At 38.6% G+C, this 21,463-nt stretch overlaps 2 protein-coding genes across 3 annotated transcripts; one reads left to right on the top strand and one right to left on the bottom strand.

Annotated features, from left to right (window-relative positions):
• Window positions 1–93: 93 nt before the first annotated feature.
• LOC113046465 (basic proline-rich protein) lies at window positions 94–4,660 on the bottom strand. The gene is made up of 4 exons (XM_026207313.1): window positions 4,398–4,660; window positions 3,571–3,693; window positions 3,303–3,418; window positions 94–3,228 (listed from the first exon to the last, which is right to left on the bottom strand). The coding sequence occupies exons 1-4, from the start codon at window positions 4,609–4,611 to the stop codon at window positions 94–96; spliced, it is 3,588 nt and encodes a 1,195-aa protein (XP_026063098.1). The 5' UTR covers window positions 4,612–4,660.
• Window positions 4,661–13,120: 8,460 nt separating this feature from the next.
• LOC113045985 (glutamate-rich protein 6) lies at window positions 13,121–20,515 on the top strand. Of its 2 annotated transcripts, none has more exons than XM_026206803.1 (11): window positions 13,121–13,604; window positions 13,838–13,884; window positions 14,328–14,438; window positions 14,509–14,601; window positions 14,698–14,867; window positions 15,030–15,103; window positions 15,271–15,437; window positions 15,518–15,600; window positions 18,996–19,148; window positions 19,832–20,054; window positions 20,165–20,515. In XM_026206803.1, the coding sequence occupies exons 1-11, from the start codon at window positions 13,574–13,576 to the stop codon at window positions 20,423–20,425; spliced, it is 1,413 nt and encodes a 470-aa protein (XP_026062588.1). In that variant the 5' UTR covers window positions 13,121–13,573; the 3' UTR covers window positions 20,426–20,515. The 2 variants fall into 2 exon arrangements, with proteins under 2 accessions (XP_026062588.1, XP_026062586.1); XM_026206801.1 differs by having other exon boundaries at window positions 14,325–14,438.
• Window positions 20,516–21,463: the final 948 nt, after the last annotated feature.

Here is a 21,463-nt window from a genome sequence, read left to right as displayed (position 1 = left end):
CTTCATGGGACAAGTCCACAAACTGAAGCATGAAGGAATTTTTCATAAGTAAAGAAATGGGAGGTATAATTGTTCGGGTGACATATTGGGCACCTAGTTGGCATTGGGTTTGCATTCAACAGCTACAGTTGTAGGACAGAGTCGAGGAGTGGGGGTTATAGATGGCGCTGTAGGTGTTTTGAGAGGCATAACTGGATATCGTGGAAAAAACTTTTGCAAATAAAGATGATAATCAGGGTAAGCACTATACGGAGGGAACAGACGACCAGGGTATTCTGGGGGCTGCAGAATCTGGGTTGCTGCTGGCAAGCCTGATTGGGGAGCAGTGGGGATGGCTGAAGCTGGTTTATCTATGGGCTTTGGCCTGACAGGGTCATAAGAGTAACCGGGATGAGGCCAAGACCCCTGGGGGTATTTGAGAGGATAAGGCTTTTCAGCTGGTGCGCCGGATTCGGTTTTAGAGCCAGAGGCTGGACCAGGTTTCTGGTCACCAGAAGGGTAACCAGGATGAGGCCAAGACCCGGGGGGGTATTTGAGAGGATAAGGCTTTTCAGCTGGTGCACCGGATTCAGTTTTAGAGCCAGAGGCTGGACCAGGTTTCTGGTCACCAGAAGGGTAACCAGGATGAGGCCAAGACCCGGGGGGGTATTTGAGAGGGTAAGGCTTTTCAGCTGGTGCACCGGATTCAGTTTTAGAGCCAGAGGCTGGACCAGGTTTCTGGTCACCAGAAGGGTAACCAGGATGAGGCCAAGACCCCTGGGGGTATTTGAGAGGATAAGGCTTTTCAGCGGGTGCGCCGGATTCAGTTTTAGAGCCAGAGGCTGGACCAGGTTTCTGGTCACCAGAAGGGTAACCAGGATAAAGCCAAGACCCGGGTGGGTATTTGAGAGGGTAAGGCTTTTCAGCTGGTGCATCGGATTCAGTTTTAGATCCAGAGGCTGGACCACGTTTCTGGTCACCAGAAGGGTAACCAGGATGAGGCCAAGACCCCTGGGGGTATTTGAGAGGATAAGGCTTTTCAGCGGGTGCGCCGGATTCAGTTTTAGAGCCAGAGGCTGGACCAGGTTTCTGGTCACCAGAAGGGTAACCAGGATAAAGCCAAGACCCGGGGGGGTATTTGAGAGGGTAAGGCTTTTCAGCTGGTGCATCGGATTCAGTTTTAGATCCAGAGGCTGGACCAGGTTTCTGGTCACCAGAAGGGTAACCAGGATAATGCCAAGACCCGGGGGGGTATTTGAGAGGATAAGGCTTTTCAGCTGGTGCATCGGATTCAGTTTTAGAGCCATAGGCTGGACCAGGTTTCTGGTCACCAGAAGGGTAACCAGGATGAGGCCAAGACCCGGGGGGGTATTTGAGAGGATAAGGCTTTTCAGCTGGTGCATCGGATTCAGTTTTAGAGCCAGAGGCTGGACCAGGTTTCTGGTCACCAGAAGGGTAACCAGGATAATGCCAAGACCCGGGGGGGTATTTGAGAGGGTAAGGCTTTTCAGCTGGTGCATCGGATTCAGTTTTAGAGCCAGAGGCTGGACCAGGTTTCTGGTCACCAGAAGGGTAACCAGGATAATGCCAAGACCCCTGGGGGTATTTGGGAGGATAAGGCTTTTCAGCTGGTGCATCAGATTCAGTTTTAGAGCCAGAGGCTGGACCAGGTTTCTGGTCACCAGAAGGGTAACCAGGATGAGGCCAAGACCCGGGAGGGTATTTGAGAGGATAAGGCTTTACAGCTGGTGCATCGGATTCAGTTTTAGAGCCAGAGGCTGGACCAGGTTTCTGGTCACCAGAAGGGTAACCAGGATAATGCCAAGACCCCTGGGGGTATTTGGGAGGATAAGGCTTTTCAGCTGGTGCATCAGATTCAGTTTTAGAGCCATAGGGTGGACCAGGTTTCTGGTCACCAGAAGGGTAACCAGGATGAGGCCAAGACCCGGGGGGGTATTTGAGAGGATAAGGCTTTTCAGCTGGTGCATCGGATTCAGTTTTAGAGCCAGAGGCTGGACCAGGTTTCTGGTCACCAGAAGGGTGACCAGGATGAGGCCAAGACCCGGGAGGGTATTTGAGAGGATAAGGCTTTTCAGCTGGTGCATCGGATTCAGTTTTAGAGCCAGAGGCTGGACCAGGTTTCTGGTCACCAGAAGGGTAACCAGGAGAATGCCAAGACCCCTGGGGGTATTTGAGAGGATAAGGCTTTTCCACTGGTGCATCCGATTCCGTTTTAGAGCCAGAGACTGGACCAGGTTTCTGGTAACCAGAAGGGTAACCAGGATAATGCCAAGACCCGGGGGGGTATTTGAGAGGATAAGGCTTTTCAGCTGGTGCATCGGATTCAGTTTTAGAGCCAGAGGCTGGACCAGGTTTCTGGTCACCTGAAGGGTAACCAGGATGAGGCCAAGACCCGGGAGGGTATTTGAGAGGATAAGGCTTTTCAGCTGGTGCATCTGATTCAGTTTTAGAGCCAGAGGCTGGACCAGGTTTCTGGTCACCAGAAGGGTAACCAGGATAATGCCAAGACCCGGGGGGGTATTTGAGAGGATAAGGCTTTTCAGCTGGTGCATCGGATTCAGTTTTAGAGCCAGAGGCTGGACCAGGTTTCTGGTCACCAGAAGGGTAACCAGGATGAGGCCAAGACCCGGGAGGGTATTTGAGAGGATAAGGCTTTTCAGCTGGTGCATCGGATTCAGTTTTAGAGCCAGAGGCTGGACCAGGTTTCTGGTCACCAGAAGGGTAACCAGGATGAGGCCAAGACCCCTGGGGGTATTTGGGAAGATCAGGCTTTTCAGCTGGTGCATCGGATTCGGTTTTAGAGCCAGACATTGAACTAGGTTTCTGGTCACCAGAAGGGTAACCAGGATAAGGCCAAGACACCTGGGGGTATTTGGGAGGCTGAGGCTCTTCAGTTGGTGTTTGGGGAGTTGTAACAAGTTTCCCAGTTTGCTTGGCTATAGAATAAACCCTTCCAGGATAAAGATAATGAGGGAAAGGCCAAAACCCTTGCGGATACACTTGAGGGTAACCAGGAGGTGGTGGTTTCTGGGTTTCAGTATCAGACAGTTGTGGCATTGGAGGTGCTTCTGGACTTTGTGTATCAGGAGAGAAGGGAGGCAGAAGAATGTTCAGATATTTAGGAGGATGCGGTCCCAGGAAGGTTTCATTTGCAGTGGTAGAGGTCATAGGACAAGAAATGACTGCAGAGTTCCCCTGCCACTGTATCTGCAACACATAATGCTCTCCCTGAAAGAGATCATGAACATTCAGGTTGGTCTACATTACAGTTTTCATGCTAAATGGAACCGAGAAAACTATACCTGTTGTGCAACACCACATCCATCATAAGGAGTAGCATAGACCAGACCTGCATAATCAAGTGCAGTGTGTCCACAGTGAGGTGGCAACTGAGTGAGTGGAACAGGATCCCCATTACCTGTGGTGTAAATTAAAGTATATATATAAAAAAAAAAAAAAAGACTTCCATTTTGTATCAATGCTTGTAGGGTTTAGATAGGAAAAGCAGATTGGCACAATTTGAAAAAATAATTGGTGTCTAAATCTCTAAATAATTAGTTTTCAAGTTACCTCGACAGAGTTCAACATTTGCTACTTCTGGACCACTGAGTTGCAACTTCACAAGATCGTCACCACACCTCAACTTTGGAGACATGGCATCCCAGGCTGCTTCAGAAGAACGGAGTAGCTGCCCTGTAATAGATTCTTCTGAGCACTAGGTCTGTGCAAAAAAACTGAATGTGATTTTCATGAGCATCTCATCAGTAGAGACACTTCTGTAATTAGAAGCATATCTCCAACACGTGTGTTCAGATCAGGGTTGCCAGGTTCTCACAACAAATCCTCCCCAGTTGCTTCTCAAAACTAGTCAAATCACGTTTTCAGGAGGCTCCCCGATTTAAAAAATAAATAAATAAAAAATTGCTTCCCAGGATTAAAATACGTTTTTTGGCAGGGTTGCCTTGGTAAAATTCGCATTTTAAGGGCAAAATATCACGGTATTTGTATTGTCACTTCGAACCGCGGACATGACAAACAACCCCAGATTTGGCAACACTGGCTGGCATTTACTACACAGCTGTAATTCACTGACAATCTACACAAAATTGATTTAAAAAAAAAAAAAAAAAAAAAAAAAGTAGGCCATTCTTTGATTTTGAAAGCAATTTTGTGTTAGTTGTCAGTAGACTACGGCACTGTGTGTAGTAAATGCTGCTCCATTCTGTACGCACGTGCTGGAGATATACTAATTACAGGAGCGTCTTTACTACTGAAGAGATGGGCATTAAAATCGCATTCGATTTTTTTGCACAGACCTACGGAGTACCTGAAACTTATAGTTTTAAAAAACAAGTGGATAAAATATACCGATTTTAAACCATGCGTTAATTACATACCTGAAACTCCGGTGTTGTCACGGACATCAGCTAAAGGCACAAAATATCCCTTGTAGTCAGACATAAGTTGTCCTTCTGAAAAATCTGCGCTACCTTCATTGTTCGTTTTTTCCGTTCCAGAAAACTGTAGCAGACTAATGCAGTTTATTAAAGTAATGCACGTGAAAGAACTTTGCATAATTAACAACCTTCCCCATATTTTCCAAGATACCATTGTAGCACATACGCGTGAAGCATGTGATGCGTCTATTAAATGTCGTGTGGCACCGCGCTGCTTTTAAGCACTTGCACGGTCCATAAATTAACGCGTAATTCAAATCACCTGTTCCCAGGGGCGTAGATTACGCGGGGGACACCCACTTTTAATATCATGGAAATTCGTCCCCCGCACTTTTTCGGTCAAGTATGTTCTCATAGAGGTTTTCAAGAGCTGGTGTGAATAAATATAGATTTAAACTCAAAGAGACGGGATAGTCTGCATATGATTTTATATTTTATTCGGACCCAGAATACAGCGAGATAGACATCACAGAGCGCAAACACTCCTGTAGTGAGCATTTCATGAAACTTTAATTCATACTGGAAGCCGGAGGGCGCTCTCGCGCAGAAAATCATTTCAGGAAATTCCTAATATGGGCAAAAGCGTCCAGCTATCGCTGTATGAAAACAGTTTTTACACAGAAAAAAAAAAGCCCAGAAACTTTTTCAAACACGAAGACATTAAACATACGATTGCAACAATATGTGGTTTTTCAAGTAATCTCCAGCAGGTGATAAAGTATGAACAATGCAGTACCAACTGACATAGCATTTATTACAGAATATAAACTATTCTGCCTTATTATGTGATAAAAAAAAAAAAAAAAAGTTTTTAGTATATAAACAAATCATTATTATTTGTTATTGTCCAGCAGTTATAGATTCCTAAGCCATTAAAAAGCTAGAAATTAGAGAAAAATTTAAGTTGCATATAGTATCCACCAGTCAACAGTTTTTGAACCGTAAGCTTGTTAATATTTTTTAAATAAGTCTCTTCTGTTCACCAAGCCTGCATTTATTTGATCCAAAGTAATGCAAAACAGAAAAATTGTGAAATATTTTTACTAACCTATTTAAATTAACTGTTTTCTATTTGGATATATTTCGATTTCAAAGCTGAATTTTTAGTATCATTACTCCAGTCACACATTTAACCCATCTAACATACACACTGTGAACAAACAAACCCGGAGCAGTGGTCATCATTTATGCTGCGGTGTCTGGTAAGCAGTGGTGTTGCTGGCCTGAGACTCGAACCCACAAAAGAGTCCTTGCTAAATTAAAGTGTTCATTTCTATAATTTATTTTCCAAAAAACAAAATTATATTGACTCAAAGCTTTTGAATGATATAGTGCATTATGTTGCAAAAGCTTTTTATTTCACATAAATGCAGATCTTTGGATCCTTATATTCATCAAAGAATACTGAAAAAAAACTCATGTTTTAAATATTGATAATCAGCAAATCAGCATATTAGAATGATTTCTGAAGGATGTGACACTGAAGACTGGAGTAATGATGCTGAAAATACAGCTTTGATCACAGGAATAAATTACATTTTTAATATATATATATATATTTTTTTTCTGTCCCCCTCACTTCTGTAAAGATGGCTACGCCCCTGCCTGTTCCAGTTGATTATTACGCGAGATTCACTAGATCCCCCTTCCTCAAATGTTGCCCTGCAGGTCAAGTGCACTGCAGTGTTTAGCTCCAACCCTGATCAAAGTCACCTGTCTGGGATTCTCTAATGATCCCAAAGACATTAATTGGCATTCTTCTTCTTCTTCTTTTTTAAATTGGCGGTTGGCAAACAACTTTTAAGTGTGCATTACCGCCACCTTCTGAAATGGAGTGTGGATCCTAATAGCCTTCACTCACTACTTTAAATAAAGAAATAGATAAACAAAAAAATCCAATAAAAAACTTCATAAACATCTAATATCTAATAAAAATATAAATTTTTAATACCTTACCATTCACATATTATTAACTCCAATATTTTAAGACAACTAAATTCATATCTTCCTAATGAGCCCTGTTTTATTCAAATAATCAAATATTGCTCTATACCCCACATGCCCTGAATTCAGTTGTAAAATTTAATTCATTTCAAATCTAATTTTTTCTTTACTTAACCTTTCTTTCAGCCTCAACCTTTCCTCCTTATACCTATCACAATTAATAATTACATGTTCTATGGTTTCACTAATATTACAGACCTCACACATCCCACTTTCATGTTTCCCTATTATTTTAAGCGTACTATTTAATCCAGTATGTCCAAATCTCATTCTCGATATAATGTCCTCTTCCTTTTTATTCCTATTATTTTCTCTCATTCCTCCTACCTTCTTCTGGATATTGTAGTACATTCTCGCTTTTGTTTCCATATTCCACTCTTCCTGCCACTTCTTCCTCATTTCTTCTTTGATTATACTTTTAACCTCCGCCTTACTATAACTTATTACCATATCTATCTCTGTTTTTTTGGTTGCGTTTTTTCCATATTTGTCTGCCAACTCATTTCTGTCTACCCCTATATGAGCTGGAATCCATATGAATTTTACTATTACTCCTACTCTTTTAATTCTGTAAACAGTTTGGGCTATTTCCAACATAATGTCCTGTCTCACGTCCGACTGCATGTTCTTAAAACTATTTAATGCACTGCTTGAATCTGATCCAATCAACACTTTCCTTGTTTTACTATTTTCTACCCACTCAAGTGCTAAGAGAATGGCCAACATTTCTCCTGTAAACACTGACAATTTATCATTTACTCTCTTGTTTAACATAACATTTATTTCTGGTATAATGAACGCAGCTCCTACTCGATTATCATCTGTTTTTGATGCATCTGTATAAACGTTGAATACTTCTCCCCTAGGTATCTACTAACTTGACTCCTGTCAATACTACTTTTTTAAACTCTAAAAGGTACATATCTACCTCTAATTCCCCTAATAGCCAAGGAGGAACATTGGATAAAGGCACAATGGGGCTTACCGTCATATCTCCTATCCCTATCTCATTGACTGCATCTCCTATTACCCAACCAAAGCTCTCACTCAGTTGTCTTTCTTTTTCTTGACAAGGTTGTAACACCTTCTGAGTCGGATGACTTTCTTTATGCCCTTTTAGATTTGCCCAATACGTTAATGCTATCTGATTTCTTCTAATATCCAAAGGCATCTCATTCATCTCTACTTGTAATGCTGCTACTGGAGTTGTTTTAAAAGCACCACAACAGATTCTCAACGCCTGACTTTGAATCACATCCAACCTTTTTAATAATGTTCTTGATGCAGACTGGTAAATTGTACATCCATAATCAATAACTGACCTAATTAAACCAATATATACTGCTTTCAATGAAGTCCTACTTGCTCCCCACTCTCTACCTCTCAGACATCTTACTACATTTAGTATTCTTTTACATTTTTTAACAACATTCTCAATATGTATTTTCCATTTTAGCTTTTTGTCAAACCATATCCCGAGATATTTAAAACATTCCACTTTCTCTAGATTTTTGTCATAAAGTTTAAGTTGAATCTGTTCTTGATTTTTCCTTTGTGAAAAACATACTACTTTGGTCTTTGCCACAGAAAACCTAAAACCCCATTCCCTTCCCCAACACTCTACTTTTCCAGTTGCCTCTTGCATCTTCCTCACTATATATTCTACATTTCTTCCCTTTTTCCACATAACTCCGTCATCTGCAAATAAAGAAACACTTATAGATCTATCCACTAAACAGTTTGTTTATCATAATTGAGAACAAAACTGGACTAACTATACTCCCTTGAGGAGTTCCATTTTCCACTAAATACTTTGTACTCAATTCTTTCCCTATTCTTACTGCGATCCACCTATCCGTTAAAAAGTTTTTGATCCAACTATACATTCTCCCTCTTACCCCCAACTGAAAAATCTGAATCATTAATCCTTGTTTCCACAACATATCTTATGCCTTTTCAACATCAAAAAATACAGAAACTATACTTTCTTTATTAATTTGGGCTTTTCTAATTTCACTCTCTAAACATATAGCTGGATCTATTGTGCTTCGTCCCTTTCTAAATCCACTCTGGTAATCCTTTATTAGTTCCTTTGTCTCCAAATAATACTTTAATCTTTCATTTATCATTTTTTCCATAATTTTTCCCACCTGTGATGTCAGAGCAATCGGTCTATAACTATCTGCCAAACTCGGATCCTTACCTGGTTTACATATGGGGACAATAACTGATTCTTTCCACTGTTTTGGCAAACAACCCTCTTCCCAAACCTTATTATACAACTTTAATAACATTTCTTTACTTTCATAACTTAACTTTTTAATCATACAATAACTTATTTGGTCATTCCCTGGCGTTGTATTTCCCAATTTTTTAAATACATTATTCAATTCACCCATTGTAAACATCACATTTATGGTACTTTCATTGTCCCCATCATCCTGTCTTGCTTTGACACTATCTCTTATTGTATTCTCCCTCTGTATCTTTTCCTCATTACTCAAATTACCATTACTATGTATTTTAACAAATGTCCTCACAAGTAACTCTGCTTTACCTTTGCTCTCTACTATTATTTTCTCTCCTTCTTTCATTATAGGATAACCATACTCTCTTTTATTTCCTGACATTCTCTTAATCATACCCACCCTATCTAATGGCGTGCTTCTTCCTAGAGATTCACAATACTTCCCCCAGAAGTTTTTCTTAACTCTCTTTATTGTCTTCCTTATACAGCCTGTTTCCTCTTATATTCAATTAAATTCTGAAAGTTATGTGTTCTTTTCAGGATTTTAAATGTCTTATTTCTTTCTTTAATTACCTTTGTGCATTCTTCCGTCCACCACGGAACTATTTTCTTTCTTTTATTGCCTCCTCTTTTTGGTATCGACTCTTTTGCTGCACCTAAAATAATACTACTTATTTCTTCATTCAAATCTTCAATTCCTTGATTAATACTAACTTCCTTTAATTTTCTTTCGGACAATATTCTAAACTTGTTCCAATCCGCTTCTTCAAATTTCCACCTGCTTACTCTCACTTCCATTTGCATTTCCTTTTCTATTCCAATTTCTGTAAATATAGGGTAATGATCACTCCCTATAGTGCTTTCCTTATTTACTTCCCAACTACTTAACCCTGCCAAAGTCTGGGACACCAACATAAGATCTATTGCAGTTTCTGTACCCTTATTTAAATGTATCCTTGTACCAGATCCATCATTTAGACATACTAATTCCTTTTCATCCATTATCTCTTCTAAAATTTCTCCATTCAAATCTTCTTTTTCACCCCATACCTTACTATGTGAGTTAAAATCACCACACCAAATAATTTCCCCTCTCCACTCCTCCAGTATTAATTCTAGTTGAACTCTCTCTACTCTTTTACATGGGTTATAGAAGGTAATCACTTTTATGTTTTCTTTCTTGTTCCATATTTCTATAACTATTACCTCTAATTCTTGTATTGTTTTTAACCTCCTATATACTATACCCTCTTTAATGAATATTGCACACCCTCCCCCAATTCCATTTCTTCTATCTTCACGTATGGTATTATAACCTTTAATAATGAAATCCAGATTAGGTTTAAGCCATGTTTCCTGAATGCATCTGATTTCCGGTTTCTTCCTTAATTTATCAATATATCCCTTAAACTCATATCCATTTGCTAACAAACTTCTCGCATTCCATTGGACTACCAACATTAAGTTATGCTTTGAGAAGCTGTATCTGCGTTCCCTTCTCCCTGGTTAAGGTCAGCGTGTATCTTTTCCCATGACAAATCTTTCATGTTAAGGAACTTAGCTGCTGCCTTAACTATAATTTTAATTTTCTCTGTTTTTGTTTTTACTTGTTCTGAGCAATTTATGACATATGCTAAGAACAGCACTATCCTATCCATTACTATTCCTGTGTTTTCCTGCCCTGACCTCGTTCCTTCTTTAGTCATATCAATGTCTACTATTCCTCTTTCCTTATTACATATTTTCACAGCTTATGCATATGTTATTTTCTGATTTGATTTTACTTTTTGAACCTCTACTGCCTTTTTCCGGACTTCACATCCCCCTTCACATTCACATACACAGCTGCAGTATGGTTTCCTCCACAGTTACAACACTTTATTGTAACATTACTCCCACATTCTCCATATGCATGATCTCCTCCACATCTTCCACATCTCTGCTTCCCTTTACATACATGTGCAGTATGTTCATACCGCTGACATTTGTAACATCTTAAAGGAGGAGGTATATATTCTCTAACGTTAAAGCTCATATATCCTACCATCACTTTCATAGGAAGCACCTCATCTTTAAACTGTAGCAGTACAGACTCACTATCAGTTTTTTCTCCATTTCTGAAAGCCTGCATTCGAGTGATTTCTGTGACCATTCCTCCTTTAATCAATTTTCTTAGTTCTTCCAGATTCTCTTCTATGGGGATTCCTGTTATCACTCCCTTAGTTCCTCTTTTCTCACCAATTAGTATTATTTTCTCCACTATTTCTTTTTTACATAGTGTTTGCAATTTCATAGTTTTATTTTTCTGCTCAGCATTTTTGCATTTCACCAATAGACTCCCATCACGTAACACCTTCGCCATTTCTATTTCCCCAATCGCTTTCTTCAATCCAGTTGTCAGAGTGTTTGGGCTAACTCATGAAATTTCATTCCCCACTTTAAATTTAAGAATGATCTTAAATTCATCCATCATAATCTTTTTCCTCCCCTATCGATTCTCTTCCTCCTCTTATAACGCTCTTTTATTTGTCATCTGACTAGTCCTAAACTCTTTTCTCCCTCCTCCCTTTTCCCAACCCATCTGCATATCTTCATCTTCAAAAAATCCACTATAATTTGCCATTTTGATCCAGTCACAAATCAGATTATGCCATGAACCCGCTACAAAAACAAACTATATAAACGTATTGAAACAGAAAATACTCTGAAACCAAAACTTTCCTCTTCAGCAATGTTCACCGCCGCCCGCAAACTCATTATATGAGTTTGATTGATTGATTATTGATTATTGATTGCATTGATTAGCATGCTCATTTTTGTTTGATGATGTTCCCTAAAGTGAAGTGCGTGTACTCCGTACAAAGTGCACAAAGGACACTTCGAAGTGCATGAGACGCTCCGACTTTGCAGGATTTCCTAAAATGCGCCACCAGGTGTTCGTGATTGCCCTTTCGTTTCCTAACAACTTTGCGAGAGGCATGCTTAGCCAAGACCCTGACCAGGGTCCAGGTATATTGTTTTGCTGCGTCCTTGCCGGATTACAACTTTACATGCAGGCATTGCGTTTGAACTGACTTGAATAATGTAATGATATATATGAAAAAAAAATTGTAATGCAAAGTCATGCACACACATATATATAGCAGTTCAAATGCTGACTGATAAGGTGATATTTTATAATAGTTTATTGTCTTAGCCACGATGAACATATATAGAAAGGTTTGCAACCCCAATTTTAGTCAGTTAAGTAACTATAAACATAAAACGGTGAATAATTAAAGACAAATTATGGAGGACAGGTGAAACTGATTCCTAATCAGCCGTGTTGGACAAAAAAATATATATATACAAAAGTATCCTTGTGTTTTTTGTTTAGGTGCCCCTGTTTCTCTCTCTTTCTCTCTCTCTTGCATTTGGATCCCCCCCCCCCCCCTTTTTGTTAAAGGGATACTCCACCCCAAAATGGAAATTGTGTTATTAATAACTTACCCCCATGTGGTTCCAAAACGGTAGCTTTGTTCATCTTCGGAACACAATTTAAGATAATTTGGATGAAAACTAGGAGGCTTGTGACTGTCCCATAGACTGCCAAGTAGGCTAATTTACACTGTCAAAGTCCAGAGAAGTATGAAAGACATCATCAGAATAGTCCATCTGCCATCAGTAGTTCAACCGTAACTTTATGAAGAGACAAGAATACTGTTGTAAGTGGAGAAAACAAATAATGGCTTTATTGAACAATTCCTTTGTCAGCAGTCTCCTCTGTGTTTCTTCACATCACTCAAACTACTCTCTTCTGTGTCAGCCGCGCCACAAGGATGTGATGTTTTCTTTCAAATCAAAGCATAAATACATGTAGAAACATCGCATCTTTGTGGCAGCTGAAAAAGAAGAGCGTATGTAGTTTGAGTGACGTTGAGAGACACAGAGGAGACTGTTGAAGACAAACTAAGCTTTTAGGGGTTTGGAACGTCATGGGGCTAAGTGATTGACAAAATTGTAATTTTGGGGTTGAGTATCCCTTTAATACCCACATGTGCATGTTTTTACCTATTGCTTACATTAGTTTGTGTTTGTTTAATTATTTGATTTATATATTTTGATGATAAATTGGCTCATTGTTGAAATATTGGGTTCAGTCCAATATTGTGGTTCATAATGTTGCGGTTTACAAGCCAGCCATAACAGCTGGTCCAGGCACCCTGTTGCCCCATTCCTACTGCTCTGCAGGTTCTCTCTTCCTCAAACACTGCTCTCACCTCCTCCTGGACTAGGCAGCGCTTATTCTTCCCCTTGATGGTGTCAATGTTGGGGAGTTGAAAAGGAACCCAGTCCAGCCCTGCCTCTTGTTACCACCCCCACTAACCCAATCTATACAGCACAGAAATATAGTGAGAGAAAACAAAATGTATGATTGATTATTGATCTTTTTATGAATGTATTATTTATTATTTATGAACATACTGGTTGTGCAAAGATTTATACCAAGACACAAGTGCAACAGTGTGCTTCTGTGTTGACACTCAGGTCTGTCTGAACTCTATATGCTCTCCCACAGCGTTTGATACAGGCTGGACAACTCCCCTAAGAGCTCTCAAATATCCATGGATACCATCAACAGTGCACCGAGTGCATTCCTTCAATGCACTGCTGTGGAACAATCCAGTCTAAACATTCCTCACCTCAGGTTTGATCATTTTTCAGAAGATAAATTGTGACCGAGGAATACAGATATCTCATACTTTAGAAATTTGTATGTTTTCTCTACTCAATAAAAAAAGGGGGATTTATAAGAAACTGTTGGTAAAATATAATCAGGGCGATTTTAATATTCAACACATGCTCCCAGCGATACCTGTGTGATATGGAAAATCAAAAGAGAACTTTTCAGCAAGGTGAGAATATCAATTCCTCATGTTTTGCAGAATTTGTTTTGAATTTAGAGTCTAAGTTGATTTCGTGTGTGCTTTTTAAGTTCTTAAACTTTTTTTTAACTTTTCTTAAACTCATCAGTGTGATATGATTAAGAGATTTAATATTCTGAATTTAGGGAACCAATTTAACTGAAAAGAATATTACCCGATGTGTATCAAAGAAAATACTATAGCAGTTGTTTTCACTTTGTCAGATGCTGATTCGGCAGTGGTGGATTCACTCCTAAATTACGTCGATTGTGTAAGAAGCATTTATGATATTTCCAGACAAGGAAAACTGTTTACATTGTGGAAACCTATACTTTGTAATCTCTTTACAATTTGCAATCTTTATCCAGAGATCACTTAGACTGAAAATAAATAAATAATGGTGCAGAGTTTGAAAGTTTTTACTCAGGCTAGTAAATTTGATAATTATATATATATATAAAAAACTGCATATTACATTGAATTAAAAATGAAATGTTGAAGTATAAATTAGTAAATAAAGTATACATTTTTCTAAAACAGACTTCAATAATCCTTATTTAAACAAGTTTTATTCATTTTAATTAATTTTGTTATTATTATTTTTTTTACAGTGTACCAAATTTAAGTACAACAAGAAAACTGCTTTTAGTGTTTAAAAAAATGAATGATTTTTCTCTACTTCTGTTCACCCTTATGGTCTGTACTGTCCAGCAGATGGATCAAGAGTATTTCCAGGCGTTGGAATCCTCTCCAGATCTCTGTCGTGGTCTTCCAGGACTTCTAAGATACAAAAGAGAGTCCAAGGAAAGGATGTACAGTCCTCAGGTAGCCATTCATTTGTTCACTGCCATGGTAAAAGTGTAACATTTCTAAAATTGTTGATGTTTTTACCCAGCCCCAACAGCAACTGGACTCTCCAATATGCTGTCAGTTCTGTGGTTCGAGAGCTTGGCCACCTCTGGATCCGGTTTATGCAGAGACACGAGAGGTTGGTCTCTTGAGAAAGGATGCAGCTGACACTAACACTTACTGCTTTAGCACTTTTTTCCCCCTTTGAGTTTATTATTGTCTAATTGGACTTCAGGACTTCTGCTGTGAGGAATACAGAGAGTTGTTTGAGATTGTGGTCCATGAAAAGCATCTGGCCATGAAACGTTCTGATGCAAGAACTAGTGGACCTGCTCGCCTAGATGACCCCTTCATCACTGAGGACGAAGAGCTACAAGTTAAAGCGCAAGAAAGAGCAAAACACAGGTTTGTGTTGTACAATAAAAACATGTCTCAAGGCTGTAAATAATGTAATATAGGCTATCTCTTAATATAGGCTACTTTGTTGCAACTTAATCATAATATTAATATGTGCTTTCACAGAATTAAATGATTTTGTTTACTTGTTTATTCCCACCTTTGGCCTAGTTTCAGACAGCAGCAGCGAGAGATGCAGAGATATGACAGAGATGCTCACTCCAGTTTATTGGCATCACACAACAGTGAGTATCCACATGTGTTGGACAGGATGACTATGGATGGACCATTAACAAAAAAAAAATAATAAAACAGCTAAATGTATCAGATGTAATGTATAACACCAACTAAATGTTTGTAATTTGATATTACAGAGATGTTGAGGAGGTAAATGAATGGTTTCTTTTCCCAGATGTGCCTCATGATAAAACAGTCATCAGTTTCCGGCTCTCTAACTGTCCACCTAATGAGGATGTTTGTAAATTTAAAGAGTACACGTATGTGGACGAGACCTCTGGACTATGGACACATGGGTCTTCTGATCCGGGGTCAGTTCAGTTTGGTTTAACTCATCACCAGGTAAATGACTGCTATTTACCGTGTTAGAAAGTTGAATCATCATGTGCTTGAACTAAACGCTCTGGTCTCTTTTTTTTCAGTCTAATTCAAGTTTCTTGGAGAAGTACTACTCTAATGGAAATAAATTTCTCACTGTGTTTCCAGATGCTTCTGCTCAAGTTTTGTATCCTTTTGATAATGTGAAATACGAAATAAGTCCTTTAAAGCAGCAATAGCTGCTTGAACCGTGAATGCAGCTGTATATGCTCATTCATTATTATTTTACCTTATAAATATTTGTAACTTACTGTACCATATTTGATGCACAAATTTCCAAGGTCTAAATTATGAACATGATCAAAAAACCCGTTGTACACAATCTAATACATGCTTTCTTTCATCTGATTGATAGTTCATGTTTTTTAGTAAGTAAAAGGCCTTTAAGTATGATTTAAATTGTCCCCCTTCAGGTTGTGTTTTATGAGTCTTTCATGATCTTGTACGTGTAAGTATATGTAAGAATAACTTTTATATTGTTAGTAATATTTAAAGATGAACACTTACTGGACTCAAGCCATTTAGGTTTACTATTATTTATGCATGATTTTTACAAACCTGATTCCCAAAAATTGGGATACTATACAAATTGTGAATAAAAACAGAATGCAATGATGTGGAAGTTTTCAGATTTCAATATTTTATTCAGAATACAACATAGATGACATATCATTTTAAGGGGAAAAATAAGTTGATTTTAAATTCATGTCATCAAACAAAAGTTGGGACAAGGCCATGTTTACCACTGTGTGGCATCCCCTCTTCTTTTTATAACAGTCTGCAAATGTCTTTAGGACTGAGGAGACAAGTTGCTAAAGTTTAGGGATAGGAATGCTTCTAGTTGCTCAACTGTCTTAGGTCTTTGTTGCATCTTCCTCTTTATGATGCACCAAATATTTTCTATGGGTGAAAGATTTGGACTGTAGGCTGGCCATTTCAATACCCGGATCCTTCTTCTACACAGCCATGATGTTGTAATTGATGCAATATGTGGTCTGGCATTGTCATGTTGGAAAATGCAAGATCTTCCCTGAAAGAGACGATGTCTGGATGGGAGCATATGTTGTTCTAGAACTTGTACCTTTCAGTATTGATGGTTACTTTCCAGATGTGTAAGCTGCCCATGCAGCACGCACTCATGCAACCCCATACCATCAGAGATGCAGGCTTCTGAACTGAGCACTGATAACAACTTGGGTTGTCCTTGTCCTCTTTAGATGACATGGTGTCCCAGTTTTCCAAAAAGAACTTCAGATTTTGATTCGTCTGACCAGAGGAAAGTTTCCCACTTTGCCACAGTCCATTTTAAATGAGCCTTGGCCCAGAGAAAATGCATGCTCTTCTGTATCATGTTTAGATATGGCTTCTTTTTTGACCTATAGAGTTTTATCTGGCAACGGCAAATGGCACGGTGGATTGTGTTCACCGACAAAGTCTTCTGGAAGTATTCCTGAGCCCATGTTGTGATTTCCATTACAGTAGCATTCCTGTATGTGATGCAGTGATGTCTAAGGGCCCGAAGATCACGGGCATCCAGTATGGTTTTCTGGCCTTGACCCATATGCACAAAGTCTTTGGATGATATTATGCACTGTAGATGATGATAACTTTAAACTCTTAGCAATTTTTTTCTGAGAAACTCCTTTCTGATATTGCTTCACTTTTGCCGCAGCACTGGGAGAACTGGTGATCCTCTGCCCATCTTGACTTCTGAGAGACACTGCCACCCTGAGAGGCTATTTTTAACCCAATCATGTTGCCAATTGACCTAATAAGTTGCAAATAGGTTCTCCAGCAGTTCCTTATATGTACAATTAACTTTTCCGGCCTCATATTGCTACCTGTCCCAACTTTTTTGTAATGTGTAGCTCTCATATAATCCAAAATGAGCCAATATTTGGCAATACATTTCAAATGTCTCACTTTCAACATTTGATATGTTATCTATACTGATAATATGTTATATGTCATATGTTATATTTGATATGTTATCTATCATTTGATATGTTATTTTGTTATGTTATGTTATGATAGGTAAAAATTGATAGCCTGAATGCACTGTAAGTTGCTTTGGATAAAAGCGTCTGCTAAATGCATAAATTTAATTTTAATTTAAATTTTATCTATATTTTATTGTGATTAAATATAAGTTTATGAGATTCGTAAATTCCATTCCTTTTTTACTCACAATTTGTACAGTGTCCCAACTTTTTTGGAATTGGGTTTGTAGAAAATCATACACATCCAGTGGAGCGTTTATTTGTACATCTATAAATTATCAAATTTCATTGCGTTTGCATTATATGTTTGCCCCCCACCTAAAAAAACAGAGCTTTAATCATATACAGTGCAGTGAAAAAGTTTTTGCCTCCTTCCTGTTTTTTTAATTATTTGCATACTTGTTAAACTTAAAAGATTCAGATCATCAAACAATTTTTAATATTACGCAAAGATAATGCAAGTAAATACAAAATGCAGTTTTTAAATGGTGATTTCATTTATTAAGGGAAAAAAGCTTTCCAAAATTACTCTGTGGACTGATAAGACAAAAGTTGAACTTTTTGGAAGGTGTGTGTCCCGTTACATCAGGAATAAAACCAGAACATTTCATGAAAAGAACACCATACCAACAGTCAAACATGGTGGTTTGCAGCTTCAGGACCTGGGCGTCTTGCAACTATTGATGGAACCATGAATTCTGCACTCTATCAGAAAATCCTGTAGTAGAAAGTCCAGCTGTCAGTTTGTGACCTCAAGCTAAAGCGCGCTTGAGCTATGCTGCAGGACAATGATCACAAACACACCAGCAAAGTCCACCTCTGAATGGCTCAAGATAAAAACAAAAAATGAAGGCTTTGGATTGGCCAAGTCAAAGTCTGGAATTAAATCTGAAGATGCTGTGGCATGACCTTAAACAGTCCATTCATGCTCGAAAATGTGGCTGAATTAAAACAATCCTGCAAAGAAGAGTGGGTCAAAATTCCTCCAAAGCGATGTGAAAGACTCATTGCCAGTTATCGCAAACGCTTGATTGTAGCTGTTGCTGCAAAGGGTGGGACAACCAGATATTAGATTAGAATCACTTTTTTCACATAGGACCAGGCAGGTTTGGACAGCATTTTGTATTTACTCAGGTTATCTTTGTGTAATATTACACTTAGTTTGGGCTTGGTTAAAGTGTGACAAATGTGAAAAAAAAATTAAATAAAAAAAAAACGGGAAGGCGGCAAAAATCTTTCAACGGCACTGTGCTAAGTATCTTGCTAAGTAACTAAACATTTAAATATTATCTCAAGACATTATTGGGAGATATAGTGACTGCTGATATTTATTTTAATATAAATATAACTTAACTCTTATAAAGACCAGATCAGATCATTTTTGCACCTTCATTTTGATCTGGTAAATATTAGCAACTGCACAAAATTGCTATTTTTTGGTGCAATGAATCGTTAAAAACTAAAGATGTTTATATAGTCTGTTATGTCTTGCTGTTGTTTGTCCTTATTGTCATGGCTACAGCTATCCCTCAGGAAACTTGGCTCTCATCATTCTCAGCAGTAAGGAAAGGATCTGTATCATACATGATGACACACCGACTCCTCTCTGTCCAGTCAGAGCCCTCTTTCAGTCTAATGGCAGAGCCACTTGTTACCATAGCAATGGCAGCATTTGGTAGGGTTGATTCCTGTTACACTGATACAGATCTCAATGTCTCAAGCAGACTGATTATTGATCTAACTGAAGAGGGGAGAGTCTGAAGCACTTAAAGTGGTAGTTCAATACGGACATCTTGTCAAGATTTACTCACCCTCATGTCATTCCAAACCTGCAGGATTTTCTGTCTTCTGTGAAATATATTTTGAGAAATGTTTCAATTACTGTTTGATTACCAACCTTTTTTTTTTGTCTTCTGAGAAAGCAAGTAATACAGGTTTAAAGTCACATGAGGGTGAATGATGTCACTTGTTACTTCCACGTTTCTATTCAGAAACACAATCAAAGATGTTTTTATGCTATACTATTTCTAACTATAAGAAAACAGAAGCTCAAACATGGTCAAGTGTTGTTGTACTTTTTAAAGTGTAAAAGTTTTGGATTCATTGGGTGTTAATGGATGGACAAAGTAGATAAGAGAATATTAATAGTATCTTTAATAATTCAATAAAATAGTTTCGTGTTCTGAAGATGAACTGAAGACATGTTGGTTTGAAATAACATGAGGTTAAGCAAATTATGTCCGAATTTTCATTTTAGTTATAAAAGTTAAAGTAATAATCCCTCAGGTTAAAAGTCTCTCAGTTAATTAAGTAAACACAAATGGCATAACCGCGTGGCTCTTGTTTCCTGTGGAGCAGGTTGAGTATGGATGCTTGGGGTGGACTGAGTCTAGATGAAGGTGGGAGAAGGATCAGAACATGGAGCTGGACAGACAAGGCTCAAACACCAACACCTCTGAGACCACTCTTTCTGTCGCTCAACAGAAATATAGGGGTTCGAGTTCTTGGTCAACAGTTGGTGTTCGTGTCATTCCTTGCTTCGGGACAGCAAGCCAGATTCAGAGTAGGCAGCTGCGAGCTGGTAAGAAAGTACACAAGTTTTGTCTTTTTAACTTGATCTCCAATTTTAAAGACACTTACTACTCAACTCAGACCTGCTAAATATTGTCTCTGCCATGTCTTTGCTTATAGTCCAGAGAACACAACATACCTCCTCAAGTCCTCGTGTGTAAAGAGGATCTGGTACTTCTGGCATGCAGGGTTGGTCTTCACATGGCTTTGACACGGCTGCAGCAGTGCCAAACATTCCCATCCAGCCCAAAACACCTGCGGGTCAGACCTCCACCTTTCCTCCACTCACTGGTCCGAAGGCTGAGGAGTTTAAGCCACAGAGTACAAATGGAAGAGCCAGACAAGGCCTTTATCCAGCGCTGTCTGCAGGCCTGTCCATGAACTGACATGCTTGAAAAAGCATACAAAACATGCGAGAGTAATTTGACTTGACTAAAGGTGTGAATTTTTATGTAAAATTCTGATCCTCCTTGTCAGCGTTTAGTAGTAGTGCAGATGTGACTTTCAAACATAAATCAGCTTTCTGTTGCGGTCAATGTGGCAAATCCACACAACCAACTACAAAAGGTTTCAAAATCTGCATTGGGAATTCGTTCCCCCCTCATACGTTTTCGTATGGTCTGCCCCAGTGAAAGTTATGTTGTAAAAAAAAAAAATGTATTGTACAAATTCATACAAAATTATCATCTCCAAAATAATTCACACTTTGCAGAGTTTGACCGACAGGCGATCTAACCAAATCATAACGCTGAATCTGAGAGATTGTCTGACAAACAGACAGGTTCTGATGTTCATTCTTATTTGCGCTATAGCTAGTAAAGAGGAAGAGATGATCGGTTCACGTGTCGCTTGAACTGAGGCGCTACAGAAATCTGTCACGACACATCAAAAAGCAACAAAATGGTATTTATCGTTTGAATTTCTTAGAAATATTGAAAGACCATTTTATTCCAAAAGTAACCTGCTCTTTCTTGTCTGTCGTCATGTTGTCAGTGTCCTCTTTGCTTTTCTTTACTGCATGAAAACATGATGCAACAGTAATTAAGGGTGTATGTGAATATGCATACAAAAGCTGGCCATAAGATGTTGATTTATCTTTTGGGGTTGTATGGATCATTGTCATGATGCCTGCTTTTCTTTTTTTCCAAGTGTCAACATTTTGGCACTCAATCACTTGCATTATATGGACTTAAAAACATTATTTTTTTTAGTTTTTATTAATGTTTATGTGAAGAAAGAAAAATGTATATACATCTGCAATGGCATGAGGGTGAGGGAAAAACTAATTTTCATTTTTGGATGGACTACCTCTAAGGTTCTCTTCGCAATCAGATAATGAAGACTGATTCACACCTGAAACAGACAACCTGTAACAAGTGTACCTGCATCCACATAAGGAATGATTCTTTTTATTCTAAG

This window comes from Carassius auratus, chromosome 27, assembly GCF_003368295.1.
Source record: "Carassius auratus strain Wakin chromosome 27, ASM336829v1, whole genome shotgun sequence".
Lineage (NCBI taxonomy): Eukaryota > Metazoa > Chordata > Actinopteri > Cypriniformes > Cyprinidae > Carassius > Carassius auratus.
The sequence above is the reverse complement of the archived record's forward strand: the minus strand, read 5'-3'. Positions and strand labels throughout refer to the sequence as shown.